This window comes from Bombina bombina, chromosome 8, assembly GCF_027579735.1.
Source record: "Bombina bombina isolate aBomBom1 chromosome 8, aBomBom1.pri, whole genome shotgun sequence".
In the NCBI taxonomy this organism is placed as follows: domain Eukaryota; kingdom Metazoa; phylum Chordata; class Amphibia; order Anura; family Bombinatoridae; genus Bombina; species Bombina bombina.
The window spans coordinates 173533614-173557252 of NC_069506.1; the positions used below are offsets into that span (position 1 = coordinate 173533614).

The window sequence follows — 23639 nt, forward strand, 5'->3', positions numbered from 1 at the left end:
AGACGTTCAGGCGTTTTGTCAGGCTTTAGTTAAAATCAAGCCTGTTTAAACCTATTGCTCCGCCGTGGAGTTTAAATTTAGTTCTTAAAGTTCTTCAAGGGGTTCCGTTTGAACCTCTGCATTCCATAGATATCAAGCTTTTATCTTGGAAAGTTCTGTTTCTGGTAGCTATCTCTTCGGCTTGAAGACTTTCAGAGTTATCTGCCTTGCAGTGCGATTCCCCTTATCTGATCTTCCATGCAGATAAGGTAGTTTTGCATACCAAACCTGGGTTTCTTCCTAAGGTGGTATCTAATAAGAATATCAATCAGGAGATTGTTGTTCCGTCACAGTGTCCTAATCCTTCTTCAAAGAAAGAACGTCTTTTACACAATCTTGACGTGGTTCGTGCTTTAAAGTTTTATTTACAAGCTACAAAAGATTTTCGTCAAACATCTGTATTGTTTGTTGTCTACTCTGGACAGAGGAAAGGCCAAAAGGCTTCAGCAACTTCTCTTTCCTTTTGGTTAAGAAGTATAATCCGCTTAATTTATGAGACTGCTGGCCAGCAGCCTCCTGAGAGAATTACAGCCCATTCCACTAGAGCGGTGGCTTCCACATGGGCTTTTAAAAATGAGGCTTCTGTTGAACAGATTTGTAAGGCGGCGACTTGGTCTTCACTTCATACTTTTTCTAAATTCTACAAATTTGATACTTTTGCTTCTTCGGAGGCTATTTTTGGGAGAAAGGTCTTACAGGCAGTGGTGCCTTCCGTTTAAGCACCTGCCTTTTCCCTCCCTTCATCCGTGTCCTATAGTTTTTGTATTGGTATCCCACAAGTAATGGATGAATCCGTGGATTGGATACACCTTACAAGAGAAAACAAAATTTATGCTTACCTGATAAATTTATTTCTCTTGTGGTGTATCTAGTCCACAGCCCGCCCTGTCATTTTAAGGCAGGTGTTTTTTATTTTTAAACTACAGTCACCACTGCACCCTATAGTTTCTCCTTTCTCTTGCTTGAATGACTGGAGGTGACAGTTAGGGGAGGAGCTATATAGACAGCTCTGCTGTGGGTGATCCTCTTGCAGCTTCCTGTTGGGAAGGAGAATATCCCACAAGTAATGGATGAATCCGTGGACTGGATATACCACAAGAGAAATAAATTTATCAGGTAAGCATACATTTAGTTTTGTTTATATTGGGGACCTTTCAGTTTCCTTGGTTCTCCTTTGCCTTGTCTCCTTGGGGGTCTCGTCTGGTGTCCCCTTTATTTGTGGGGGGTGAGCGGTTGGGGACCGTCTGTTGGGCGACGGTGTCTCCTGGAGGACTGTTGGCTCAGTCAAGTCCGTTTTGGCGGTCTCTAGCTTGGCTTCTGGACTAGCTATGAGTCAGTGTCCTTGGGGTTTTTTCCTTTAAAATGTTTCTGAATGTGTGTGTGTGTGTGTGTGTGTGTTGTATGAGAGTGTGTGTGTGTTGTATGAGAGTGTGTGTGTGTGTTGTATGAGAGTGTGTGTGTGTTGTATGAGAGTGTGTGTGTGTGTTGTATGAGAGTGTGTGTGTGTATTGTATGAGAGTGTGTGTGTGTGTATTGTATGAGAGTGTGTGTGTGTGTTGTATGAGAGTGTGTGTGTGTGTGTGTTGTATGAGAGTGTGTGTGTGTGTGTGTTGTATGAGAGTGTGTGTGTGTGTGTGTTGTATGAGAGTGTGTGTGTTGTATGAGAGTGTGTGTGTTGTATGAGAGTGTGTGTGTTGTATGAGAGTGTGTGTGTTGTATGAGAGTGTGTGTGTTGTATGAGAGTGTGTGTGTTGTATGAGAGTGTGTGTGTTGTATGAGTGTGTGTGTGTGTGTGTTGTATGAGTGTGTGTGTTGTATGAGAGTGTGTGTGTGTGTGTTGTATGAGAGTGTGTGTGTGTGTTGTATGAGAGTGTGTGTGTGTGTGTGTTTGAGAGTGTGTGTGTGTGTTTGAGAGTGTGTGTGTGTGTTGTATGAGAGTGTGTGTGTGTGTTGTATGAGAGTGTGTGTGTGTGTTGTATGAGTGTGTGTGTGTGTGTGTGTGTTGTATGAGTGTGTGTGTTGTATGAGTGTGTGTGTTGTATGAGTGTGTGTGTGTTGTATGAGAGTGTGTGTGTGTTGTATGAGAGTGTGTGTGTGTTGTATGAGAGTGTGTGTGTGTGTGTTGTATGAGAGTGTGTGTGTGTGTGTGTGTTGTGTGTGAGTGTGTGTGTTGTATGAGTGTGTGTGTGTGTGTTGTATGAGAGTGTGTGTGTGTGTTGTATGAGTGTGTGTGTGTTGTATGAGTGTGTGTGTGTGTTGTATGAGAGTGTGTGTGTGTGTTGTATGAGAGTGTGTGTGTGTGTTGTATGAGAGTGTGTGTGTGTGTTGTATGAGAGTGTGTGTGTGTGTGTTGTATGAGAGTGTGTGTGTGTGTGTGTTGTATGAGTGTGTGTGTTGTATGAGAGTGTGTGTGTTTTGTATGAGTGTGTGTGTGTGTTGTATGAGTGTGTGTGTGTTGTATGAGAGTGTGTGTGTTGTATGAGAGTGTGTGTGTTGTATGAGAGTGTGTGTGTGTTGTATGAGAGTGTGTGTGTGTTGTATGAGAGTGTGTGTGTGTTGTATGAGAGTGTGTGTGTGTTGTATGAGAGTGTGTGTGTGTTGTATGAGAGTGTGTGTGTGTTGTATGAGAGTGTGTGTGTGTTGTATGAGAGTGTGTGTGTGTGTTGTATGAGAGTGTGTGTGTGTGTTGTATGAGAGTGTGTGTGTGTGTGTGTTGTATGAGAGTGTGTGTGTGTGTTGTATGAGAGTGTGTGTGTGTTGTATGAGAGTGTGTGTGTGTGTGTGTTGTATGAGAGTGTGTGTGTGTGTTGTATGAGAGTGTGTGTGTGTGTGTTGTATGAGTGTGTGTGTGTGTGTTGTATGAGTGTGTGTGTGTGTTGTATGAGAGTGTGTGTGTTGTATGAGAGTGTGTGTGTTGTATGAGAGTGTGTGTGTTGTATGAGAGTGTGTGTGTTGTATGAGAGTGTGTGTGTGTGTGTTGTATGAGAGTGTGTGTGTGTGTGTGTGTGTTGTATGAGAGTGTGTGTGTGTGTTGTATGAGAGTGTGTGTGTTGTATGAGAGTGTGTGTGTGTGTTGTATGAGAGTGTGTGTGTGTTGTATGAGAGTGTGTGTGTGTTGTATGAGTGTGTGTGTGTGTTGTATGAGAGTGTGTGTGTTGTATGAGAGTGTGTGTGTGTTGTATGAGAGTGTGTGTGTGTGTGTTGTATGAGAGTGTGTGTGTGTGTTGTATGAGAGTGTGTGTGTGTGTTGTATGAGAGTGTGTGTGTGTGTTGTATGAGAGTGTGTGTGTGTGTTGTATGAGAGTGTGTGTGTGTGTTGTATGAGAGTGTGTGTGTGTGTTGTATGAGTGTGTGTGTTGTATGAGAGTGTGTGTGTGTGTTGTATGAGAGTGTGTGTGTGTTGTATGAGTGTGTGTGTGTGTTGTATGAGAGTGTGTGTTGTATGAGAGTGTGTGTGTGTGTGTTGTATGAGAGTGTGTGTGTGTGTTGTATGAGAGTGTGTGTGTGTGTTGTATGAGAGTGTGTGTGTGTGTTGTATGAGAGTGTGTGTGTGTGTTGTATGAGAGTGTGTGTGTGTGTTGTATGAGAGTGTGTGTGTGTGTTGTATGAGAGTGTGTGTGTGTGTTGTATGAGAGTGTGTGTGTGTGTTGTATGAGAGTGTGTGTGTGTGTTGTATGAGAGTGTGTGTGTGTGTTGTATGAGAGTGTGTGTGTGTGTTGTATGAGAGTGTGTGTGTGAGTGTGTGTGTTGTATGAGAGTGTGTGTGTGTGTGTTGTATGAGTGTGTGTGTGTGTGTTGTATGAGTGTGTGTGTGTGTGTTGTATGAGTGTGTGTGTTGTATGAGTGTGTGTGTTGTATGAGTGTGTGTGTTGTATGAGAGTGTGTGTGTGTGTGTTGTATGAGAGTGTGTGTGTGTGTGTTGTATGAGAGTGTGTGTGTGTGTTGTATGAGAGTGTGTGTGTGTGTTGTATGAGAGTGTGTGTGTGTGTGTGTTGTATGAGAGTGTGTGTGTGTGTGTGTTGTATGAGTGTGTGTGTGTGTGTGTTGTATGAGAGTGTGTGTGTGTGTGTTGTATGAGTGTGTGTGTGTGTGTTGTATGAGTGTGTGTGTGTGTTGTATGAGTGTGTGTTGTATGAGAGTGTGTTGTATGAGTGTGTGTGTTGTATGAGAGTGTGTGTGTGTGTGTTGTATGAGAGTGTGTGTGTGTGTTGTATGAGAGTGTGTGTGTGTGTTGTATGAGAGTGTGTGTGTGTGTGTGTTGTATGAGAGTGTGTGTGTGTGTGTTGTATGAGAGTGTGTGTGTGTTGTATGAGTGTGTGTGTGTGTGTTGTATGAGTGTGTGTGTGTGTGTTGTATGAGAGTGTGTGTTGTATGAGTGTGTGTGTTGTATGAGTGTGTGTGTTGTATGAGAGTGTGTGTGTGTGTGTTGTATGAGAGTGTGTGTGTGTGTTGTATGAGAGTGTGTGTGTTGTATGAGAGTGTGTGTGTTGTATGAGAGTGTGTGTGTGGTGTGTGAGTGTGTGTGTGGTGTGTGAGTGTGTGAGTGTGTGTGTGGTGTGAGAGTGTGTGTGTTGTGTGAGAGAGTGTGTGAGAGAGTGTGTGTGGTGTGTGAGAGTGTGTGTGTTGTGTGAGAGTGTGTGTGTTGTGTGAGAGTGTGTGTGTTGTGTGAGAGTGTGTGTGTTGTGTGAATGTGTGTGTGTGTTGTGTGAGAGAGTGTGTGAGAGAGTGTGTGTTGTGTGTGTGTGTGTGTGTTGTATGAGTGTGTGTTGTATAAGAGTGTGTGTGTGTGTTGTGTGTGAGTGTGTGTGTTGTATGAGAGTGTGTGTGTGTGTTGTATGAGAGTGTGTGTGTGTGTTGTGTGAGAGTGTGTGTGTGTGTTGTGTGAGAGTGTGTGTGTGTGTGTTGTGTGAGAGTGTGTGTGTTGTGTGAGAGTGTGTGTGTTGTGTGAGAGTGTGTGTGTTGTGTGAGAGTGTGTGTGTTGTGTGAGTGTGTGTGTGTTGTGTGAGTGTGTGTGTGTTGTGTGAGTGTGTGTGTGTGTTGTGTGAGTGTGTGTTTGTGTTGTGTGTGTGTGTGTGTTTTTTGTGTGTGTTGTGTGTGTGTGTGTGTGTTGTATGAGAGTGTGTGTGTGGTGTGTGAGTGTGTGTGTGGTGTGTAAGTGTGTGTGTGGTGTGTGAGTGTGTGTGTGTTGTGTGAGAGTGTGTGTGTTGTGTAAGAGAGTGTGTGAGAGAGTGTGTGTGGTGTGTGAGAGTGTGTGTGTTGTGTGAGAGTGTGTGTGTTGTGTGAGAGTGTGTGTGTTGTGTGAGAGTGTGTGTGTTGTGTGAATGTGTGTGTGTGTTGTGTGAGAGAGTGTGAGAGAGTGTGTGAGAGTGTGTGTTGTGTGTGAGTGTGTGTGTGTTGTATGAGTGTGTGTTGTATAAGAGTGTGTGTGTGTGTTGTGTGTGAGTGTGTGTGTTGTATGAGAGTGTGTGTGTGTGTTGTGTGAGTGTGTGTGTGTTGTGTGAGTGTGTGTGTGTTGTGTGAGAGTGTGTGTGTGTTGTGTGAGTGTGTGTGTGTGTTGTGTGTGTGTGTTTTTTGTGTGTGTGTGTGTTGTATGAGAGTGTGTGTGTGTGTTGTATGAGAGTGTGTGTGTTGTATGAGAGTGTGTGTGTGGTGTGTGAGTGTGTGTGTGGTGTGTGAGTGTGTGTGGTGTGTGAGAGTGTGTGTGTGTTGTGTGAGAGTGTGTGTGTTGTGTGAGAGTGTGTGTGTTGTGTGAGAGAGTGTGTGTGGTGTGAGAGTGTGTGTTGTGTGAGAGTGTGTGTGTTGTGTGAGAGTGTGTGTGTTGTGTGAGAGTGTGTGTGTTGTGTGAGAGTGTGTGTGTTGTGTGAGAGTGTGTGTGTTGTGTGAGTGTGTGTGTTGTGTGAATGTGTGTGTGTGTTGTGTGAGAGAGTGTGAGAGAGTGTGTGAGAGAGTGTGTGAGAGAGTGTGTGTGTGTGTGTTGTATGAGTGTGTGTTGTATAAGAGTGTGTGTGTGTGTTGTGTGTGAGTGTGTGTGTTGTATGAGAGTGTGTGTGTGTGTTGTATGAGTGTGTGTGTGTGTGTTGTGTGAGAGTGTGTGTGTGTTGTGTGAGAGTGTGTGTGTGTTGTGTGAGAGTGTGTGTGTGTTGTGTGAGAGTGTGTTGTGTGAGAGTGTGTGTGTGTTGTGTGTGTGTTGTGTGAGTGTGTGTGTGTTGTGTGAGTGTGTGTGTGTTGTGTGTGAGTGTGTGTGTTGTATGAGAGTGTGTGTGTGTGTTGTATGAGAGTGTGTGTGTGTGTTGTATGAGAGTGTGTGTGTGTTGTGTGAGAGTGTGTGTGTGTTGTGTGAGAGTGTGTGTGTGTTGTGTGAGAGTGTGTTGTGTGAGTGTGTGTGTGTTGTGTGAGTGTGTGTGTGTTGTGTGAGTGTGTGTGTTGTGTGAGTGTGTGTGTGTGTTTTTTGTGTGTGTGTGTGTGTTGTGTGAGAGTGTGTGTTGTGTGAGAGTGTGTGTTGTGTGAGAGTGTGTGTTGTGTGAGAGTGTGTGTTGTGTGAGAGTGTGTGTTGTGTGAGAGTGTGTGTGTTGTATGAGAGTGTGTGTGTTGTATGAGAGTGTGTGTGTTGTATGAGAGTGTGTGTGTTGTATGAGAGTGTGTGTGTTGTATGAGAGTGTGTGTGTGTGTTGTATGAGAGTGTGTGTGTGTGTTGTATGAGAGTGTGTGTGTGTGTGTGTTGTATGAGAGTGTGTGTGTGTGTTGTATGAGAGTGTGTGTGTGTTGTATGAGAGTGTGTGTGTGTGTGTTGTATGAGAGTGTGTGTGTGTGTGTTGTATGAGAGTGTGTGTGTTGTATGAGAGTGTGTGTGTGTGTGTTGTATGAGAGTGTGTGTGTGTGTTGTATGAGTGTGTGTGTGTGTGTGTTGTATGAGTGTGTGTGTGTGTGTGTTGTATGAGAGTGTGTGTGTGTGTGTGTTGTATGAGAGTGTGTGTGTGTGTGTGTTGTATGAGAGTGTGTGTGTGTGTGTGTTGTATGAGAGTGTGTGTGTGTGTGTTGTATGAGAGTGTGTGTGTGTGTGTTGTATGAGAGTGTGTGTGTTGTATGAGAGTGTGTGTGTTGTATGAGAGTGTGTGTGTTGTATGAGAGTGTGTGTGTTGTATGAGAGTGTGTGTGTTGTATGAGAGTGTGTGTGTTGTATGAGAGTGTGTGTGTTGTATGAGAGTGTGTGTGTTGTATGAGTGTGTGTGTGTGTTGTATGAGTGTGTGTGTGTGTTGTATGAGTGTGTGTGTGTGTTGTATGAGAGTGTGTGTGTGTGTGTGTGTTGTATGAGAGTGTGTGTGTGTGTGTTGTATGAGAGTGTGTGTGTGTGTGTGTTGTATGAGAGTGTGTGTGTGTGTGTGTTGTATGAGAGTGTGTGTGTGTGTGTGTGTGTGTTGTATGAGAGTGTGTGTGTGTGTTGTATGAGAGTGTGTGTGTGTGTGTGTTGTATGAGAGTGTGTGTGTGTGTTGTATGAGAGTGTGTGTGTGGTGTATGAGTGTGTGTGTGTGGTGTGTGAGTGTGTGTGTGGTGTGTGGTGTGTGAGAGTGTGTGTGTGTGGTGTGTGAGAGTGTGTGTGTGGTGTGTGAGAGTGTGTGTGTGGTGTGTGAGAGTGTGTGTGAGAGTGTGTGTGTGGTGTGTGAGAGTGTGTGTGTGGTGTGTGAGAGTGTGTGTGTGGTGTGTGAGAGTGTGTGTGTGGTGTGTGAGAGTGTGTGTGTGGTGTGTGAGTGTGTGTGTGTGGTGTGTGAGAGTGTGTGTGTGGTGTGTGAGAGTGTGTGTGAATGTGTGTGTGTGGTGTGTGAGAGTGTGTGTGTTGTGTGAATGTGTGTGTGTTGTGTGAGAGAGTGTGTGAGAGAGTGTGTGTGGTGTGTGAGAGTGTGTGTGGTGTGTGAGAGTGTGTGTGTTGTGTGAGAGTGTGTGTGTTGTGTGAGAGTGTGTGTTGTGTGAATGTGTGTGTGTGTTGTGTGAGAGAGTGTGTGAGAGAGTGTTGTGTGTGTTGTGTGTGAGTGTGTGTTGTGTGTGTTGTATGAGTGTGTGTGTGTTGTATGAGTGTGTGTTGTATAAGAGTGTGTGTGTTGTGTGTGAGTGTGTGTGTTGTATGAGAGTGTGTGTGTGTGTGTTGTGTGAGAGTGTGTGTGTGTGTTGTGTGAGAGTGTGTGTGTGTGTTGTGTGAGAGTGTGTGTGTGAGAGTGTGTGTGTGTTGTGTGAGAGTGTGTGTGTTGTGTGAGTGTGTGTGTTGTGTGAGAGTGTGTGTGTTGTGTGAGTGTGTGTGTGTTGTGTGAGTGTGTGTGTGTGTTGTGTGAGAGTGTGTGTGTGTGTGTTGTGTGAGAGTGTGTGTGTGTGTTGTGTGAGAGTGTGTGTGTGTGTTGTGTGAGAGTGTGTGTGTGTGTGTTGTGTGAGAGTGTGTGTGTGTGTTGTGTGAGAGTGTGTGTGTGTGTTGTGTGAGAGTGTGTGTGTGTGTTGTGTGAGAGTGTGTGTGTGTGTGTGTTGTGTGAGAGTGTGTGTATGAGTGTGTGTGGTTTGTGCGAGTGTGGTTTGTGTGTTACTACCTTTTACAAAACTTTCAAGTTTGACTACAATATGGACTAACGTATACACACATTTTAGTGTATCATGGCACTGGTTCTTGAGAAAAAAAGTTTGAAGAACCCTGGTCTATACTATGTCACAGGTATTGTATTGTCTCTCTTCTAGGTTTATACATTTTGTTATACCTTTATTGCTTTGTAAAACTGGTAACTGTCTTATGGTTTCTAGAGCCATTTCCATATTCAAGCATGATATTCCTGTCCAACCATGACTCATTTAAAGTGATGGTAAATCCAAGCGTATAACAAACATGCTAGGATGTCAGATGACACGAGCGGCTATTGGTCTAGAAGTGGAAACGTCACCTCATTGAATAAAGCGCTGTGCTGTGCGCGTCCGGAGGCGCTGTGTTAGCAATCTACTTTGCTAAAAGGGTGAGTTTCGCATCGTTTTTACAAAACGATGAGAGAAACTGTTTATTGATGGTATATCCTAGTGTTTGTTATAAGCTTGGGTTTACCATCTCTTTAAAGATACTATAGATAGATGGGCTCAGTCATCTTTGGAAAATTTTCGGTTTGTTCTGGTGCTATTTCTACTTGGTTAGGCAATTCCTTACTATGTCCCAGATTTTATAAAAATTTGTTGAAAAGGTTTTTTTTCTCTTTTGTATGTGATGCACATGTGAATAAAGTTTGTATGGAACAGAAAAAATCTACTATCTTCATTTATACTATAATTGCTTTTGTAACGCCGCCGTCAGTTGCGTGCACAGCCAAACGAACCCACCTGGGGCGAGATTACATAAGCTGCGTCGCCCGCACAAAGTATGAACAAAAACACCTAATCGCCCGCAAAAACACCTAAGGCTCCTAATCGTTTTCGTTACTTTCGTCAGAATAAGGAACAAAAGTTTACTCCTTCCCCTAAGGCCTCTTTGGAATTGGAAACCATCCTTAAAGGGACACTGAACCCAATTTTTTTCTTTCGTGATCCAGATAAAGCATGACATTTTAAGCAACTTTCTAATTTACTCCTATTATCAAATTTTCTTCATTTGAAAGGCAAGAATGTAAGTTTAGATGCCGGCCCATTTTTGGTGAACAACCTGGGTTGTTCTTGCTGATTGGTGTATAAATCTATCCACCAATAAAGTGCTATCCAGAGTCTGAACCAAATAAAGATAGCAAGAGAACGAAGAAAAATTGATAATAGGAGTAAATTAGAAAGTTGCTTAAAATTGCATACTCTATCTAAATCACGAAAGAAAAAAATTGAGTCCTTCAAATTGGAATAAAATCCAGCCCCCAAGACTGCATGAAGGTGCGGACCTCAATCCAGTTTAGCTGGTGCGGGGCAGATTGAAATTGTTTCAGGAAATTTGGTCTGGTTCTGTTCAGAATCAGTGGATTCAGAATATTGTGTCTCATGGGTATCGAATAGGATTTAGAATAAGGCCGCCTGTGAAAAGATTCAATTTCTGTACAAGCTCATGCTTTTCTGAAATGTGTTTCAGATCTAGAGCTTTCAGGGGTGATTGTTCCGTTCTGGATCTGAAACCTTTTAATCGTTTTCTAAGAGTCCCAACTTTCAAGATGGTGACTATAAGGACTACTCTGCTTTTTGTACATCAAGGGCGTTTTATGTCCACAGTAGACTTACAGGATGCTTATCTTCATGTTCCAATTCATCCAGACCACTATCGGTTTCTGAGATTCTCTTTTCTAGATGAGCATTACCAGTTTGTCGCTCTTCCATTTGGCCTAGCGACAGCTCCAAGAATCTTTTCGAAGGTTCTCGGTGCCCTTCTATCTGTAATCGGAGGGCAGGGTATTGCGGTGTTTCCTTATTTGGACGGTATCTTGGTACTAACTCAGTCTTTTCATTTAGCAGAATCTCACACGAAACAGCTAGTGTTGTTTCTTCAAAAGCATGGTTGGAGGATCAATTTTCAAAAGTTTCTTGATTCCTCAAACAAAGCTCACCTTTTTAGGTTTCCATATAGATTCAGTGTCCATGACTCTGTCTTTAACAGACAAGAGGCAAATTAAATTGGCTTTAGCTTGTCTAAACCTTCAGTCTCGATCATTCTCTTTAGTGGCTATGTGCATGGAAGTTTTAGGTCTTATGACTGCAGCATCGGACGCGATCCCCTTTGCTCGTTTTCATATGAGACCTCCGCAGCTTTGCATGCTGAATCATTAGTGCAGGGATTATACTTGGATATCACAGTTGATATACTTAAATCCCAACATTCAACTCTCTCTGTCTTGGTGCTTAGACCATCATCGGATTATTCAAGGGGCCTCTTTTGTTCGCTTTTCATGGACTGTGATCTCAACAGATGCAAGTCTTTCAGGTTGGGGAGCTGTCTGGAGGTCTCTGACAGCACAAGGGGTTTAGAAACCTTGAGGCGAGGTTACCAATCAACATTTTAGAACTCTGTGCTATCTTCAGATCTCTTCAGGCCTCTACTTAAGAGAGAACTTTTCATTCGTTTTCAGACAGACAATATCAAAACAGTGGCATATGTCAATCATCAGGGAGGGACTCACAGCTCCTTAGAAATGAAGGAAGTATCTTGAATACTTTCTTGGGCAGAGTCCAACTCTTGTCTAATTTCTGCGATTCATATTCCAGGTGTAGACAATTGGGAAGCGGATTATCTAAGTTGTCAGACTTTGCATCCAGGGGAGTGGTCTCTCCATCCGGATGTGTTTCATCAGATTGTTCAGATGTGAGGTCTTCCAGAAATAGATCTGATGGCCTCTCGTTTGAACAAGAAACTTTCTAGATATCTTTCCAGATCCAAGGATCCTCAGGCAGAGATGGTGGATGCTTTGGCAGTTCCTTGGTTTTACCAACCTGCTTACATTTTTCCACCTCTAGTTCTTCTCCCAAGGGTGATCTCCAAGATCATATTGGAACAATCTCATGTGTTTCTGATAGCACCTGCATGGCCTTACAGGTTCTGGTATGCGGATCTTGTCCGGATGTCCAGTTGCCAACCGTGGCCGCTTCCTTTAAGGCCAGACCTTCTGTCTCAAGGGCCGTTTTTCCATCAGGATCTCAAATTTCTAAATTTAAAGGTTTGGAAATTTAACACTTAGTTCTTAGTCATAGAGGTTTCTCTGACTCAGTAATTGACACCATGTTACAGGCTCGTAAGTCAGTTTCGAGGAAGATTTATTATCTGGTTTGTAAAACCTATATTTCATGGTGCTCCTCTCATAATTTTTCTTGGCATTCTTTTAGAATTCCTCTGATTTTACAGTTTCTTCAAGATGGTTTGGATAAGGGTTTGTCAGCAAATACTTTGAAGGGACAAATCTCTGCTCTTTCTGTCTTATTTCATAGAAAGATTCCTAAGCTTCCTGATATTCACTATTTTGTTCAGGCTTTGGTTCGTATCAAACCTGTTAAGTCTATTTCTCATCCTTGGAGTCTTAATTTGGTTTTAAGGATTTTGCAGGCTCCTCCTTTTGAGCCTATGCATTGTTTGGATATTAAACTACTTTCTTGGAAAGTGGTATTTCTTTTGGCTATCTCTTCTGCTAGAAGAGTTTTTAAATTGTTGGCTCTCTTGTGAGTCTCCTTATCTCATATTTCATCAAAATAAAGCGGTTTTACGGACTTTGTTTACATTTTTGCCTAAAGTTGGGAATTCTAACAACATTAGTAGGGATATTGTTGTTCCTCCTTTGTGTCCTAAGAATTCTCTTGAGAGATCTCTTCATTCTTTGGATGTGGTAAGAGCTTTGAAATACTATGTTGAAGCTCCTAAGGATTTCAGAAAGACTTGTAGTCTATTTATTTTCTCTGGTTCATGGAAAGGTCAGAAAGCCTGTGCCATTTCTTTGGCATGTTGGTTGAAACTTTTGATTCACAAGGCTTATTTGGAGGCGGGGCAGTCTCCGCCTCAGAGAATTACAGCTCATTCTACCAGATCAGTTGCCACTTCTTGGGCTTTTAAGAATGGAGCTTCAGTTGATCCGATTTGCAAAGGAGCAACTTGGTCTTCTTTGCATACATTTACTAAATTTTACCATTTTGATGTCTTTGGTAGAAAAGTTCTTCAGGCAGCTGTCTAAGTTTGATTCATTTTGCCTATGATTTGAGTTTTTTGAAATTTAAGAAAACTTATTTATTATTTGGATTTAATTTTTTCAGCGGAAGTAGCTGTTGTTTTTTTTATCCCTCCCTCTCTAGTGACTCTGTGGATTTCCACATCTTGGGTATTGTCCCATACGACACTAGCTCATGGACTCTTGCCACTTACATGAAAGAAAACATAATTTATGCAAGAACTTACCTGATAAATTCATTTCTTTCATAGTGGCAAGAGTCCATGAGACCCACCCTATTTTTTAGTGGTTATGATTTTTTTGTATAAAAGCATTTTTTTCCAGTTCCTCTTTTTTGTATGCTTTTTTACTCCTTTTTACACCTCACTTCTTGGCTATACATTAAAACTGAAGTGTGTGTGTGGTGGGAGGTGTATTTATAGGCATTTTGAGGTTTGGGAAACTTTGCCCCCTCCTGGTAGAAATGTATATCCCATACGTCACTAGATCATGGACTCTTGCCATTATGAAACAAATTATCAGGTAAGTTCTTACATAAATAGTTTTTTTTTTTATATATATATTTAAATATATATGTGTGTGTGTATTCTGTATTATTGTGTGCTAGTACATGAATACGTTATTACCAGAGACAACATTCATACATCAGATATAGTTCTAAAAATACTTTAAAGGAGCAGTAAACACCTTGAGATTTTTATATAAAGTAATTATTCGTAATGAAATTCATTTACATTATACTTTAATTATTTTCCCCCTTTAATGTCATTTGGCTCTGAAAAGTTATGATTTTCTGATTCTCAGAACTTTAAAATGCATTCTACTGACTTATCAAGGCATACTCTGCTACATTTATTTTCCTAATTGGCTTTAGCTGCAAACAGCTGTGAAACAATGTACTTTATATTTACTAGGTGTCTATTCGACATTTGTTTTCATAAACAAATGCTGAATATGGCTGCGAGTAACTGCATTCAGCAGTTTTCAGAGCTGGATTCATTTATATAATAATGCAACTCACAAAGATTTATGCAAATCCAGATCTTTGTGTGTTTCACTATAACAAATCGACTCTGAAAAGAGCCAAATGCTGCTACCAGCAGCGGTATTCAGCATTATTTTTCTTTATACACACATGCCTAATACTAACATTATAACCATAACTAGCCATGGTGTCTATACTCAAAAGCCCAGATAAGGCAAATGGTAGGGGGATTTCAGCAATTGATAAAAAGGATGTTTGTTTTAATAAACATTTAGGCTTGGCTGATACATTATTCCACAACAACATAAATAAATGTCTTGTAATTACAAAGTGTTTTTTGTCCCTTTAAGTGTTATTAAGTGAATTACTTATACTTTGACATGTTATTGTGTCCACTAATAGTGTGTTTTTTGTTTACAAGCCAGTGAGCATTCAGTCCCTAGAATGTTCTAAACCAATATGAACATCTTCACTTTAATATGACCTCTACTATCCCTTTAAGGTTAAAAAAGTTAAAGTCCAAATTAAAAGTTCATGATTCAGATAGGGTATTTAATTTTAAACAACTTTCTAATTTACTTTAATCATCAAATTTGCTTTGTTCTCTTGATAGTCTTAGTTAAAAGCTAAACCTATGTAGGCTCATATGCTAATTTCTAAGCCCTTGAAGGCCTCCTCTGCATTTGACAGTTTTTCACAGCTAGAGGGCGTTAGTTCATGTGTTTCATATAAATAACCGGTTACTAATATACATGAATATACATATATTGCCTGTAATTCTTTTTACGTAACTCATGTTTATGGTATATTCCCTTATTTTCGTTGTTAACAAATGACTAACCTCAATAAAAATAAAAACTATTTAAACATAAATAACATTGTGCTCATGCACGTTAGGTTATTTAAGAATCAACACTAATTGCCTGAAATACAAGTCTGTCAAAAGATCTGAGATAAGGAGGCAGTCAGCAGAAGCTTAGATACAAAGTAATTAGAGGTAACAATTATATTTCTATAAGTGTTGGTTATGCATATCTGGGGAATGGTAAATAAAGGGATTATCTTTTTAAACAATAACATTTTGGGGGTTTACTATCCCTTTAACTTGCATGATAGTTTATTACAGTTTAAAGTCTTTTTAATTTTGACCTTCATGTTTTAAAGTGCATTGTTATGCATTTGGAATGTTTGAGTTTATGGGAACATTTCTGTATAATCGTCGTTGTTTTAATGTTTACATCTATTTAGAGACTTTCTTACGTAATAATAAAATGTTCTAATTAATCTTTACACAAATTATAGTGTTGTTTAACCCCCATACATTGGTTAAACTCCCTTTCGGGAACTTCAGTGCATTGCTGCTCTTGGGCAGGGCACAGTCAGTCCGGATTCACTGATCGCCTCCTGTGCTCTCTTCTGAACTAGCGCATGAGCACAGTACCGATTTGAACTATATAACTTTGTAGGGGGTTAATTGTTACCAGAGAGGGTTTAACAATATTCAAACAAATGAAAACGGGATTTCCTTAATATGAGGAGAGTCCACAGCTTCATTCCTTATTTGTGGGAATACAGAACCTGGCTACCAGAAGGAGGCAAAGACGCCCCAGCCAAAGGCTTAAATACCTCCCCCACTTCCCTCATCCCCCAGTCATTCTTTGCCTTTCGTCACAGAAGGTTGGCAGAGAAGTGTCAGAAGATTTCAGAGTAGTTCCTTAGGAAGGGTATCTGCCCTTCGAGATGGGACTGGAGTTTTAAGTAGTCTTGTCAGCCTCTCAGTGATGAAAGTTAGTCTGGAGATGCAGGGAGTCTTGAAAACCATCCAGACTCATATTAACAGCTCCTTAAAATGAATGTCAATTTTGATGCTAAAGTGCCCAGTTTTTAAAAATTCGATTAAAAACAGTGGCACTTTAATTCATCAGAATTTACATTTCACTCCTATTGAGGAAAAAAAACTTACCTTTTTAATCTTCACTGCAGCTCCAGCTTCCTCCACCCATCACAAAACTGTCAAACTTGAAGGACCGTGTCACTGTTCCATGGCATATATTCCGGTAAGATAGTTTCATTATTTTACACACATGTTAACGATAGAAGACAGGGTCACAGTGGGACTCCTTTATCTTTATGGAATCAAGGGTTAATATCTCCTGAGGGGAATTATTGAACAGTGGGGATTTTTTAATCATATTTGTTATGTGATTTCGACTGCTTATGTGTAAGAACATTTGGGCTCTTAGGCTGATATGGAACGTACAGGTTATTTTAATTTTGAGAGCTGTGCAATTTCTTTATATTAAGCTGGTGTGCTTTTTCCTCAGCAGGGGCAGGTCCTGCATGAGCACTATGTGACCGGGAATAGTCACGTTTTTTTTTCCCTGCTTATGATTTCTGACCGGGTGTCTGCGGAGAGGAGCATCTTCTCTATCTGTCTGGGTCATAGGAGGTGGTGAGTGCCCCCCAGCCATTTGTTTTTCCTTTTCTATAATTTGATATATACGAGTTATGGAGGATTCTGATATTTTAGAGGGGGATCCCTCCGATACAAAATTTTATACATGTGTATATATTGTGATTATTGTGAGGAAGCCCGGGTAATCCAGCCCTCTCAATTGTTTCATATGCCGCAATAGAGTGTTCTCATCAACCAATGTTGAGATGTTAGAGACCACTGAGCCATCCGCCTCTGAGGACTCTTCGTCCAGTGAGGTGTGTTCCCTAGATTCTGTTCCTACATATGCAGTCTTCTGAGTTCCGATCCTCCTTCGCCTGTAAGGGGTTTGTTTCCACCAGAGGTTACTACACAGTTCCGCATGGCCATCTCTACAGGCTTAGCGATGTTACTTATTCCTGCTACGCGTAAGCGAAGGGTTAATCCAGGCTCTCCTGCCCAAGGACATTTGTGTAAAACGATGATTGTGTCCGATCAGTCCTCTGGGGATGCGGTTCTCTCTGAGACTTCAGAGGGAGAACCGCCAGGGTCAGAGTCTGCTGACTGGGGTCCTCCGACTGTGGAGGGCTTAGCATTTAGATTTAGATTGGCATGCCTGCGTTTACTTCTGAGAGAGGTTTTGGGGATGTTAGAGGTTCCCAGTACTGATCCATCAGTTTAATCTCAGTCCTCTAAATCGGATAACGATCTTGACTAGAAGAGTGGAGGATGGTGATATTCTTGTCGTCTTGTTTTACTTTTTGTTTTATCGTTTATCGTATGACATGCCAGACCTGTTTTTGTTTGCACACTCCTTTTCAGCTTATTTGTGGGCGCTTGCCTATTTTCTTATACTTTGCTATTCCGCTCGGATAGTTTTTTTTTTGGGGTTCTGGGTTGTTTTAGAAACTCTTCTTAGAAAGACGTTTCATCACATGGGATTTTTGTTACTATAGACTTGATAGTCGAGATTGTTGGAAACTTCCGGTGGAAGCTTATAGATTTCTGCTCGGGGTGATAGTTCCCCGATAGTTTCGAGAAAAATTTTAGGCCACAAAGCTTAATTTCTTTAATTGGATTATTCAGTTGTTTTAGCGTTGCTGGAATTTAAGAAGTTTTTGTTTAAGCCCTGGAGTGTTCCGGAAAATATGTCGTATCCTAGATGACAGACAGGACCTGTTGTGAATACTAATTAGTTCTGTTCCTTCTTTCTACTTAAGAGGAGTTTTTTCTAGATTTCCGGTCCAGGTACAGCAGGCCCATCTATCCTAGTTAACAACAGACTAGACATGTTTAGGTATTTTCTGGGATGGGGGCTTGATACTGGATCTTATACATATAGGGGTCCTAGAGGCCGGAACTAGGCTTCTTTTCTGGGCAATTGTTTTGTCAGAGAAGGGGAAGTTTTTCAAGTGACCTTTGGCGTCATTGTCCCGGTATCTATCGCACTGTGGGAATATTTTCTTCCGCTGTTGGTGCATACCCTAATAGGGGGAGGGTCTTCCCGTCTTAATTGGGTTTTTTAAGCAAATGGTTTTTAAGCAAAGCTTATTAGTTCTTCTTTCGCTGGAGAATGTAAGGTTCTGCCTTCCTTTGTTAGGAAGAAGGATATCTTTCCTGTTTCATCCGTTTTGGGCCAATCCAATTCTTAGGAACCGTATCTTACAGTAAACCTTGTTCTGATCTGGGGTTTAAGGTGGCAGTATCCTGCTTCCAGATTTTACAGTAGTTCCCGGGATCTCGCCCTTTCTGGGTTTCTTACCTTCACCTGCTAATAGACTTTTAGGGATTTTCTTGTGTCTTTTGGATCCTCAGAGTTGGATCTAGACCTGAGTTGCTGGTGTCGACACCAGGGTGGATCTGAATGCTGTTTTGTCTTATTGACAGGGATTTTTATCTACCCTGCCTAGCAAGCTGAAGGCTTAGAGTTGAATCCTACTGTGGCAGTTTTCTTTAAATCATGAGATCTTGCAAATTTACCCATCGTGTTATGCCCTTCAGCCCCCTTCTGGTCTTGATGCGGTGGTGGAGAGTGATATACACAGCCGAGACCGTGACTTTGGCATGGTGTTGGTGAATCTGTTTTAACAGACTTGCATGGAATACCGGTGGGGAAATTCAATCTCATTGTTCCGTTCAGATCTCCCTGGGAGAGTGTGTCCCAGGGAGGTCTGTGGGTTGGGAGATTCCTTCCGATTATTCCTTAGGTTCCTCAGCGAGCATTCTGCTTGAAGGATTTGTTTTTCTGGGTTCGTACCAGTTGGGACCTCTGTGGGGAGACCTTCTTTTGGAGAAGGAGAGTCCTCCTGCTAAACGGGGCGGTCTCGTGTTTGGTGGTGGTCGGAGGCCCACGTCGGCTCATTGCCAACGACCCTCTCTATGATCGGATGTCTCCTACAACCATTCCCTGCTTGAATATTTGTATGGATGGGGAAGCCGATCAAGTTTCAAGGCGTCAGTGTTGGCTCCACCACATCTGTAGCAGAAGGTGGGTTTGAACCCTGGTGGGGCTCCGGCCTTTTCATCCTGAATATGCTAGTCATCCAGCATTCCTTAGAGGTTTCTTTTTAACCTTCTCTTTCGGCTATGTCACTCTTTGTTGTGGGTGGCCAATCCTAGCAGGAGCAGGCGTCAGTGAGACGGTTTGCTCCGTTTATATCTAGAGTTGTCGCAGTTTAGGGGCATTGCCTCCATAGACCTTGCTACAGGGATCTGCTGAAGCGGGTCCTTGTGTTCCTCACAATCTGGACTCTCTGAGGCTGACTGTGTGGAATTGAACGCTTAGTCTTATCCAAGAGAAGTTTTTCTGAAAGAATTGCTGATACTCTTGTTCTAGCTCATAAGCCGGTGTATCGTCGCATCTATCATAAGGGGTGCAGGACCTACTTCTTCTGGTATGTAGAGCGGGGATTCTCCTGGCAAAAGGCCTGGTTTTCCAGGATCCTTTCCTTTCTCCAGGATGCTCTGAAAAAGGGCCTTCTGTAGCTCCCTTAGGGGACAGGTTTCAGCCCTATCTGTTTTACTGCTCGAGAGGTTCTCAGAGCTACCAGTTGTCCAGTCTTTTGTTCAGGCTTTGACTGGATCAGGCCTGTGTTTAAATCTAGCGCTCCTCCTTGGAGTTTACATCTTGTTATAAGTTTTGCAGAAGGCTCTGTTTGGGCTTATGCATGGAATTGACATTAAGATTTTCTGTCTTGGAAGGTTTTTTTCTACTAGCTATTGCTTCTGAGATGGCTGCCTTGCAATGTGAGGTCCCTTACCTAGTTTTTCATGCGGCTAAGGCTGTTCTCACTGGGTTAGGTTTTCTTCCTATGGTTGTTTAAGATCGCAACATCAATCAGGAGATTGTGGTTCCTTCCTTGTGTCCTAGTCCTCCTTCGTCAAAGGAGTGGTTATTTCGTAACTTGGATGTGGTTCGGGCCTTGAAGTTCTATCTTCAGGCTACAAAGGAGTTTTGTCAGACTTCTTGTTTGTGTTTATTCTGGGAAGCTTAAGGGGCAGGAAGCCTTGTCCACTTCCTTGGTTTTCTGGTTGAGGAGCATGTTCGCTTAGCTTATGAGTCAACGGGACACAAGCCTCCTCAGAGGATTAAGGCTCATTCAACTAGAGCTGTGACTTCCTCTTGGGTCTTTTGAGAATGAGGCCTCTAGGGATCAGATTTGTAGGGTGACTACTCGGTCTTCCTTGCATATTTTTTCAGACTTTTACATATTTGGCGTTTTTGCTTTGGCAGAAGCAGCTTTTGGGAGAAAGGGTTTTGCAGGCTGTGGTGCCCTCAGAACAGGGTCGAACCCCTCACTTTTTACCCTCCTGTTTTCATTCAGTGTCCTCTAGAGCTTGTTTATATGTTTCCCACAAGTAAGGAATGAAGCCGTGGACTCTCTTCATACAGAAGGAAAGGAAATTATCTGGTAAGCATAATTTGCTGTTATATTAAAAGGTCCAATTAACTATGGAGCTTTTCATTCTCAACTAAGATGCCACACAGTGTTAAGGCTGTAGGTGAAGAATTAGTCACAATATATGTAAGGAAGGGGGTAGGGATTGAACTATACACCAAATAAAATGGAATCTGTACACAATGATTGTGTTTAACTGTTAATTGACTCTTGCTTTTATTTTCAGGGTAACAGAAAATGTCAATAGTATTCTGCCTTACAGGGCAGGGACTTACATGTTTCAAAAGCACAATACCACTTTAGGCTCTAAGGATGAGACTGAAAAAGACTATAAGAAGGTAAGTTGTACTCCCCATGCTACAAAGCTAGTTTAGATAACGGACTATAGAGGCCTGTATACTTTCCAACTCCTGTGCCAATATGTTTTCTGCATTGTTGTTCTTGGGAATGGCTTCTTATCAGACTTTAGGGAGCAAATGTGCAATGTTATTAAAGTCACTTTGTGTACTCTGTACCTCATTCATTTTGCCACCTTTGTTGCGAGAGAACGTATACCAGTCATAGTTATTAGCATAAGTAACATCTGTAAACTAGCTGTTCCCATTAAACAGAGGTGTATTTTACTTTTGCATAGTAAGATAAAGGAACAGTGACCTATAACAAAACTACACTACACTAAAGTGCTTATCGCTGACCTGATTTACCAGTTATTTCTTTCCTAAGATATGGTGAGTCCACGGCTTCATAAATTACTGTTGGGAATACCACTCCTAGCCAGCAGGAGGAGGCAAAGAGCAAAAATAACTTCCCTTCCCACAACCCCCAGTCATTCTCTTTGCCTTTAGTGCATGGAGGAGGTGAAGTTTTGATGTCTGTAGAAAGTTGGATTTCTTTCGCTTCAATCAAGATTTCATTATTTTGAAAGCCAGAGTAGGTTTGCTCTGTTCTTTCCTTTGTTTTGGGTATAGCTGTAGTCCACATTAATCTCTCCAGTAGAGTAGTGGTGGCTTTAAAGCAGTTAGGAACTTGTAAGGTGTGCCTTGCTGCGTTTTCCTAACATATTTGCTGCCCATGGTATAGAAAGCCAGAGTAGGTTTACTCTGCTCTTTCTTTCTTTCATGTAATTAGCAAGAGTCCATGAGCTAGTGACGTATGGGATATACATTCCTACCAGGAGGGGCAAAGTTTCCCAAACCTTAAAATGCCTATAAATACACCCCTCACCACACCCACAATTCAGTTTTACAAACTTTGCCTCCGATGGAGGTGGTGAAGTAAGTTTGTGCTAGATTCTACGTTGATATGCGCTCCGCAGCAAGTTGGAGCCCGGTTTTCCTCTCAGCGTGCAGTGAATGTCAGAGGGATGTGAGGAGAGTATTGCCTATTTGAATACAGTGATCTCCTTCTACGGGGTCTATTTCATAGGTTCTCTGTTATCGGTCGTAGAGATTCATCTCTTACCTCCCTTTTCAGATCGACGATATACTCTTATATATACCATTACCTCTGCTGATTCTCGTTTCAGTACTGGTTTGGCTTTCTACAAACATGTAGATGAGTGTCCTGGGGTAAGTAAATCTTATTTTCTGTGACACTCTAAGCTATGGTTGGGCACTTTGTTTATAAAGTTCTAAATATATGTATTCGAACATTTATTTGCCTTGACTCAGAATGTTCAACATTCCTTATTTTTCAGACAGTCAGTTTCATATTTGGGATAAATGCATTTGTTTCAATCATTTTTTCTTACCTTAAAAAATGTGACTTTTTCCCTGTGGGCTGTTAGGCTCGCGGGGGCAGAAAATACTTCATTTTATTGCGTCATTCTTGGCGCGGACTTTTTTGGCGCAAAAATTTTTTTCTGTTTCCGGCGTCATACGTGTCGCCGGAAGTTGCGTCATTTTTTGATGTTTTTTTGCGTCAAAAAATGTCGGCGTTCCGGATGTGGCGTCATTTTTGGCGCCAAAAGCATTTAGGCGCCAAATAATGTGGGCGTCTTTTTTGGCGCTAAAAAATATGGGCGTCACTTTTGTCTCCACATTATTTAAGTCACATTATTTATTGCTTCTGGTTGCTAGAAGCTTGTTCATTCATTTTTTTCCCATTCCTGAAACTGTCATTTAAGGAATTTGATCAATTTTGCTTTATATGTTGTTTTTTTCTTTTACATATTGCAAGATGTTCCACGTTGCAACTGAGTCAGAAGATACTTCAGGAAAATCACTGCACAGTGCTGGAGCTACCAAGCTAAGTGTATCTGCTATAAACTTTTGGTATCTGTTTCTCCAGCTGTTGTTTGTATTGCATGTCATGTCAAACTTATTAATGCAGATAAAATTTCCTTTAGTACTGTTACATTACCTGTTGCTGTTCCGTCAACATCTAATTTTCAGAGTGTTCCTGATAACATAAGAGATTTTATTTTTTAAATCCATTAAGAAGGCTATGTCTGTTATTTCTCCTTCTAGTATACATAAAAGTCTTTTAAAACTTCTCTTTTTTCAGATGAATTTTTAAATGAACATCATCATTCTGATACTGATAATGGTTCTTCTGGTTCAGAGGTTTCTGTCTCAGAGGTTGATGCTGATAAATCTTTGTATTTGTTCAAGATGGAATTTATTCGTTCTTTACTTAAAGAAGTATTATTTGCATTAGAAATAGAGGATTCTGGTCCTCTTGATACTAAATGTAAACGTTTAAATAAGGTTTTTAAATCTCCTGTAGTTATTCCAGAAGTGTTTTATCTCCCTGATGCTATTTCTGAAGTAATTTCCAGGGAATGGAATAATTTGGGTAATTTATTTACTCCTTCTAGACGTTTAAGCAAATTATATCCTGTGCCATCTGACAGATTAGAGTTTTTTGGGACAAAAATCCCTAAGGTTATGGGGCTGTCTCTACTCCTGCTAATGTACTACTATTCCTACGGCAGATAGTACTTCATTTAAGGATCCTTTAGATAGGAAAATTGAATCCTTTCTAAGAAAAGCTTACTTATGTTCAGGTAATCTTCTTAGACCTGCTATATTTTTAGCGGATGTTGCTGCAGCTTCAACTTTTTGGTTAGAAGCTTTAGCGCAACAAGTAACAATCATAATTTTATAGCATTATTATTATTCTATAACATGCTAATAATTTTATTGGTGATACCATCTTTTGATATCATTAGAGTTGATGTCAGGTATATGTCTCTAGCTATTTCTCCAACATAGGTGTGTCCGGTCCACGGCGTCATCCTTACTTGTGGGATATTCTCTTCCCCAACAGGAAATGGCAAAGAGCCCAGCAAAGCTGGTCACATGATCCCTCCTAGGCTCCGCCTTCCCCAGTCATTCTCTTTGCCGTTGCACAGGCAACATCTCCACGGAGATGGCTAAGAGTTTTTTGGTGTTTAAATGTAGTTTTTATTCTTCAATCAAGAGTTTGTTATTTTAAAATAGTGTTGGTATGTACTATTTACTCTGAAACAGAAAGGAGATGAAGATTTCTGTTTGTAAGAGGAAAATGATTTTAGCAACCGTTACTAAAATCGATGGCTGTTTCCACACAGGACTGTTGAGAGGAATTAACTTCAGTTGGGGGAAACAGTGAGCAGACTTTTGCTGCTTGAGGTATGACACATTTCTAACAAGACTTGGTAATGCT

General features: G+C 41.3%; 1 protein-coding gene across 2 annotated transcripts in view; it reads left to right on the forward strand.

The window, feature by feature from the left end:
* Positions 1–23639, forward strand: part of PPP1R12C (protein phosphatase 1 regulatory subunit 12C) — a 666212-nt gene that overhangs the window by 518602 nt on the left and 123971 nt on the right. For both annotated transcript variants that reach the window (XM_053690707.1, XM_053690708.1), the window contains one exon: positions 20218–20329. In XM_053690707.1, coding sequence (XP_053546682.1) covers positions 20218–20329 — 112 coding nt within the window. The remainder of the gene's footprint in view (positions 1–20217; positions 20330–23639) is intronic.